This window comes from Mercenaria mercenaria, chromosome 14, assembly GCF_021730395.1.
Source record: "Mercenaria mercenaria strain notata chromosome 14, MADL_Memer_1, whole genome shotgun sequence".
NCBI lineage: Eukaryota > Metazoa > Mollusca > Bivalvia > Venerida > Veneridae > Mercenaria > Mercenaria mercenaria.
In genome coordinates this window covers 14,107,891-14,115,006 of record NC_069374.1, presented here as the reverse complement: position 1 = coordinate 14,115,006, position 7,116 = coordinate 14,107,891, and the positions used below count along the sequence as shown (strand labels likewise).

The window sequence follows — 7,116 nt, the reverse complement described above, 5'->3', positions numbered from 1 at the left end:
GAAGTAAACAAATATCAACTTGAAAAATTTGTTTTTTAGAAAAATAAAAAAGCTGGAAAGCCGATACGTCCAAGACATAAATAAATCTTTGCATGGCACATGAGCATCGCCTATGGAAATTAAAAAAAGCTAATGACGTTAAAATAGATATTTTATAAATACGTCAGTCTTTTAAATATAATACTATATAATACTATTGACCAATATTATTATTAAGTTATGATACTATTGAAAGTATTGTACTCACTTCGTCTGCATCACCCTTCTCAGTACATAATTAATATTAAACTTGTTCTGTCTTACAGCTTAAACCGCTATCAAACTAACTGAATATACCAGAATATACAGGCGTGACTAATAGATAACATGTGTAGAGAGAGACGGACCCTACGTTACCTTAGTTACAAACATGTGTTATAAAAATTTAATGTTCCCAATGAATCATTTAATCATTATACTTTCGCTTTCCTGAATATTTCAAACTGTATGAATATTATAATTATTAAAAACAAATACACCAATTTGAAAATAACTAGACAACAGCCCACACTGTAAATGGAGAGAACACTGGACGCGTTCTGTATGATCTGTATTCAGTTTTGGAACACCGATGTTTAGTACAAGTGTTCTGTGTACGATTGGAACGCTTGATTTGAACGCCAGCATTCAATACTAGTTCGTCTTCCAAGAAAAGTCTAGACAAATTTTACTGTTTTGAGATTTACTGAACTAGGGGTAAGTTATTTTACCGATATATTGTTAATTGAAGTTTCAGTGAATGCATAAAAATGAAACAACTATATAAAAACAATGACAGGAAAGGAGAAGGTTCACTTTTGCACAAAAATGGCCTAAAAATCAAAAGTCTCTAAATTTAGTAAAGAACATGTTTTCTTTCATCAAATAGTATTGTATTATCAAACTGCACAAACTTTTTTACAATATATTCATTATAGAAGAAAATATCGGACATAACTGAAAATAATATTAACATTATGGGTATGGGAAACCTTCAGTTTTTAATCGAATTTTAAACATATCTGAAATTTTCGTTATGAGCACAGCTGTCGACCACAATCAAAAAATCCCCATAAATTCTGTGAAATAAGCTGGACCAATGCTTAAAATATTTTTGTGGTCCTTGAGTGTGCTCACGACTAAAAGCTTTCCCATAAGACCTAAATATGGTAAAAAATGCCCGTTTTCCCAAAATTCTGCGATTTCAGCAGATTCAATGACATGTTGTGAACAAAATAATAAATTTATTTATAAAAACTTAATTCCTTAAAGTAGATAAACATTCTGGTAGTTAACAATATATAGCCTTTTTTCCAAATTATAGCCAATTTGAAAATTTTCAAAATTGCATAGGCCATATAAGGCTAAAAGTGAACTTTGTCCTTTGATACGAATAGGGGCATTCATTGCATGTTCTAACCGAGAACGCCGGTGTTATGTCTAAAAATAGAATTTTTCAAGAAAGCGTCTATCAGTACCGTGAATACGTCAGCAACAAGCGTCTCAATGTTGGCGGAAACAGGAAACTGGAAGGAAAATCCGGAATAATTTGTTATAAAGTAATTTTTCTGCTATTTGCATACCTTCTTAGCTTGAATACTTTGTTCATAATTTATATTTAAGTTCCACCCGCTAGATCTAGTATAGTGTTTACTAGATAGATATGCCACGTAAATTCAAATAGGCAGCACTTATGTTGGTGTTGTTGTTTTTGTTGTAGTTTTCGTTTTATTGCAAATGATGAACTAAAGAAACATGAATTAATTGAACTTTTATTTTAGGTCACATCTTGAGTAGGTGCAATTGGCTGCTAATTCAAACAGTGAAACTGTCTGATAGCTCTAAATAAAGCATATTACGAGCAGGTAAACAGAAGCTGAAACAAAGTTTGATCGAATAAGAAGGGCATATGTCATTTCCAGACTCCTAAAGTGATCACTGAGGTTTGTTTGTTAAAGTTAGATGATATTTCTGTTCTGTTAAACAAACTAGTACGCCTGAATCATTGAACAATACTGTCATTAAGTGCTAGTATGATTTTCTGAACCTTTAGCTGGGACTTGAACCTGCTAGTGCCTGGCCTTTGGATGTTTGAGTTGAATTACTGCTTTTCATGAATAAGGTGTATGATATTTTACATCAGCAACGAGCTATTGGCCAGGAAAATGTATAACTACTTTTAGACATATCAAACAGGAAATAGTATTAAATCATAAGCTTTTTATACCTAATTTTAACATAAAGCATCATTGCGCATTTAACAGGTTTATACAACATTCAAATATCCATCTCTGTACCTATTTTAAAACAGCAAATAGTTGTATTAATGCTCCAGTGTTGAGAAATTTAAATGCTGTTTATGTAATGAAATCCATTTTTCTTTTGCCATGTTGTTAAAGGACAGGACTTTGAGGTCATGTTGGAGGTAAAAGAAAAACACTCCTCAAAAATCAGTGATATTTACCAGAACTGACAAAGCAGAGACAGCCTAAATAGTAGGAAATTGTACTGCCACTAGGTGCAATAGGGAGAGTCCAGTGTTATTTGCAGTTCAGTTATTTGCAACATTCTGTGTTTTCGATTTATATTTGAAGAACAGTATACAAATGAATGTTAAGAAAATCTTTTTTTTTCTGTGAGAAGTATAGAACAGTATTTAAATAAATGAGTTACATGGTTAAGGTATCGGGAGGATAATAAAATTGGCAGTCATTTCTTTCTTCTGAAATATCATTCTGGTTTGTATTTTGCTGAAATCAAATACATCAGCTCAAGATACATTTGTAATGAATAGTTTTCAGTAATGCTTATATCAATGAATGGCACCACTGGTCTCTTCTGAGCAGATTGATCGACATATTTCAAATAATATTAGGCACTACTGGGCTTTTCAAAATCGTATTTTTGGTACTGAGCAGGCACATATTTTACAAAATGGACTTACTGGTATTGAGAAAGTTGATTGACATTCTCAAAATGCTACTATTAATTGTAAGCAGACAGGTTGATATTTTCTAAATGCACTTGAAACTGAGCAAGCTTTTAACATTTTCCAAATGAAATTATATATATATATATATTATTGCATATTACAGTAATTCATAAATAAGCGTGTACTTTCTTATGTTCTGAGCTGTACGCAAGAATAAAATAGTAGTATATATATATTTTTTTATATTATTGTGTAAGTCTGTCAAGGTTATGTCTAGTCGAAATGTTGGTTTTATGCCACTGATGAAATAATTTTGTAACTAGTGATTCCAACCTTACCTGATTTATTTGCTTTGGTAAAGTCATAGTCATGTGCCAGTGTCCTTTTGTTCAAAAAATATTCTAAACTTTTCTTAAGTACCATTTTATCTTTGAAACTTGGATTATGACCATCGTCTATTTGCAGGAGAACAAAATTTTGTCAGTTTTTTTTTTCATTATGGTAATTTTTATACAGTTTCTAAAATTTCTAATAAAGGGAACAATTGTACAGGAAATTATGTTCAAAGCATGGTAGCTTGTTTGTCATGTATTATATTGATCCAAAGTGTTTGCTCCTTTTCACCAATTTGACGACAGGATGCTTTTTATAATACGCAGATTAAATAAATCATTATGGAGCAAAGCAGTAAAAACAGTAAGATAAATTTTATGTTGAACTCAAGCAGTTCGGCCATGCGCTTCCATAAAAACAATTACGATAGACGAACAGACTGTGTAACAATGAATATACCCAATGAATTTATTGATGATAAGATATTTTGCAGCAGATTAATATCTTCATACGTTTTAATGACAGTTTTTTTCAGGTATGTTTGAAATACAGCTAAAGAACACTATACATGTACATAAAACGCTCATGCTAGTAAAATAGTCAGATTAAATAATTGCACATGATGATGGTAGTTTATCTTCAGAATGTTTTTGAAATAAAGTTGTTTTTTTTCAGCAGTAAGTGTTATTATGTATAACAAATATCCCTTAGAAAAACATGTCTCTTATCCAGTGTTCAAACTGAATGCAGTATGTTCAACTAATGCTCAGATTCTTAACGTCCATATCTTTGAACATGTTCTAGGCGTTCAATATCTGTTGCATCGGAATTGAACACGTCCGGAGTTAAACAAAAGAACACCTGGGTGTTCACAGACTGTTCACTTACGGAACTGTAAGTGTTACCAATTGAACACTTAACATTAAAAAATAGAACATGTCTGGTGTTAAAAAAGAACACCTAGCTGTTCATAAGTTGTTCCACAACAGAACAGCTAGCTGTTCATCGGGCGTTATTTTTTTGAGCAGCTAGTGTTAAAAGTTTGAACACTAGTATTAGGATTTTGAACGCAAAGACGCGTTCAATATCTGTTGCAAGTTGGCGTTCAAATTAAGCGTGTTCAGTTCCTTAACACTTACATTTACAGTGCAATTCTTAAAACAATTTGGAATATTTTCGGAAGTGCAAAAAATATCATTTACAAGCCATTTTAGTCCATTTTGTTTGAATTTTGGAACGCTAGTGAATACATTGTATTTTGAAAATACAGTAAAAACTGCTATAACCGAACATTCTATTATGAAGTAAGGACATTATCGAACTAATGTTATTGCAGCTTAGAAGAACGAAAACTTGCATTTTCTCATAGACAAAGACGTTTTTTATGACGGCTTTAAAACGTCTATTAATAAAAAGACGTCTTTATTTTGTAGGTAAAAACTACATAAGAAGACGTCTTTTCTGGTCACAGACGTCGTGGCCATAAAACAACCAAATGAAGACGTCTTTTAGATGTCTTCTGTTTGCTAGATAACTGTTACCAACCAAGATGAAACAATTTCAAAAGAAGATGTCAAGACACTTGTCCTATATTCCCCTGCTTCACCTAAACATTGTCCACTTTTTAGTCATCTGACGTCATGGATGACCATGCACACTTTGACGGGTTTTCTATACACTGTACAAGATCCTCCGCGGTACGTTGGACAGATCTATACGCACCGTGAACGAACCCATAATGGACAGGATCTAGATGCTCCCCGGCAAAGAATAACCGCCCATCCGGTGCCTGGAGGTACTTCATGTTTTCATCAGTGAACCCGGTAGGCCAGTAGCTAAACGCTCCTCGTGTCAGTCGATCCGTGTTCCACCGGGAAACTTTGAACCCGGACAATTTTGGAATGGTAACGTTCGGGTATAGCGATTGCAAGATGTTCAGAACTTCTTGTATGACCATGTCATCGGTGGACCTATCAGCCCATGTTGCGTCATCTCCAAACAGAGAAAGATGTAAAATGTTTGATCCCGAGTAAAGCGTATTCTGGTTTCGCCAGCAGCTGAAATGTCCCCGAATTTTAGATGCGCGAAGAATGTACATTGTTTCGTCCCAGAAAGAGCGTGGAAATTGGAGGTATATATGAGTGAATCGGCAGAAACCAAACATATCTATAACTAATTGTTTTTTCGGTGGCAAAGGCGGGGAGAATTTTACTTCTCGTTGTTGTAAAACTCCTAAACTGAATGTAGCGACATCAAAATCAGCTTCAAGCATTCTTCCGTCATCAGTAAATACTCTGACCGAATCGTCTCCATGTTCAATCAATACTACCGTGTTATTAAACATAAGACGAGGATCTTTTTCAGGCATGAAACCTTCAAGTAAACCTTTTACTAAATCCGTAAAACCAGTCTCATGTTTTACTGCCATCATATCATTATTTCCAAAATGCTCAAGATCGCTCAAGATAAGATGTCGTGCACACGAAATAAGGTGTTGATCACTAAAGATAAGATGTGGTGCGCACGAAAGAAGATGTTGATCGCTCAAGATATTATGTTGATCGCTCAAGATAAGATGTTGATCGCTCAAGATAATATGCTGATCGCTCGAGATAAGATGTTGATCGCTCAAGTTAAGATGTCGTGCGCACGAGATAAGATGTTGATCGCTCAACATTACTTAATCCTAAAAAAATAATTGCATGTCTTAAACATACCACTGTAGAATAACTACATGCAGACAACAAAAAATCAGCAATTCATTTTGATTAACAAATCATTCAAGTATTGCACGAGAACGAAATTTCAACAAAACCAAAGCCATGTGTACATTTAACTATCTCGATTAATCGTCTTTAGTATGTCTGCGTTCAATGGTGCTTTTAATAATTTTCTTTTGTACAATATATTTTTTGAAGTTTTTTACTTGTAATAGCAAAAGGTTTGTTGCATTAATGTTATGTTTTCTTCAAATGAACGTGAATGTTCAATAATTCGATTAACAATAATAATAATAATAATTGTATTATCTTATAATCCAAATCTGGAACAAGTATTTTATTTCATGGACAGACTTTCCTTTTACCAGGTTTGCAATAGGTAGATTTTCATGAAATATGTCGCAAGGGTTTGAATTTTAAAGCCCGAATGTTTGTTGTCGTGTGATATTACAATGTGATGAAACAAGAAGTATAACCACATCGGTTGAATATTCTGGCAACTTTTCTGTTATATACATGCAGGTGTTGTTACATAATTATGTATTTTTCATTTTTGGTGAGCATCAAATAATCGGCGTGAAGTTGACAGTACAGCATTAGCAGCAGTCGGAGCAGTTAACTGTTGCTACTGCCAGCAGTTACAGCAGTTTATTGCGTGCCGCATTTAACTACCAGCAATTACAGCAATTCATCGTGTGTACTAACACCAGTTTACTGCTACCACTGCCATCAATTACAACAGTTAGTAATTAAAACTGTATTACTATTTAGAAAATGAGAATGACATAAGCTATTTATTTTGTTAGTGTCCTACATATAATACTGCCAGCAGTTAAATTGTATTACTAAAATCAGTTTTACAAGTTTCATACAGATGTGTAATAGGCCGTCAAACCTACCCTTCTCGTATATACATTTGTCCGTATCGTTTATAGATCACTGATTTATCTTCAAATTAACTTGTAAACCATGTCTCATGCGCGTTCAGTTGTTCCTGTAACATTTAATGTTATTGGATCGCGCACGTGCAACGTCCAATGATGTTCATTTTTTTACAGAATTACTCAATGTTTATTTCTTTTACAGACATTGCAGACTTGTTATGTTCTGTTG

At 33.6% G+C, this 7,116-nt stretch overlaps 1 protein-coding gene across 1 annotated transcript; it reads right to left on the bottom strand.

Moving 5' to 3' along the window:
* Positions 1-4,907: 4,907 nt before the first annotated feature.
* On the bottom strand, positions 4,908-5,711 carry LOC123526626 (uncharacterized). Its single transcript, XM_045305871.2, has one exon. It carries the CDS (start codon positions 5,709-5,711, stop codon positions 4,908-4,910), a length of 804 nt encoding a protein of 267 aa, XP_045161806.2.
* Between the last annotated feature and the right edge of the window lie 1,405 nt (positions 5,712-7,116).

What these genes read in the sequence shown, in the direction of transcription:
- LOC123526626 (XM_045305871.2), bottom strand. Translation starts at nt 5,711, where the DNA reads ATGGCAGTAAAACATGAGACTGGTTTTACGGATTTAGTAAAAGGTTTA.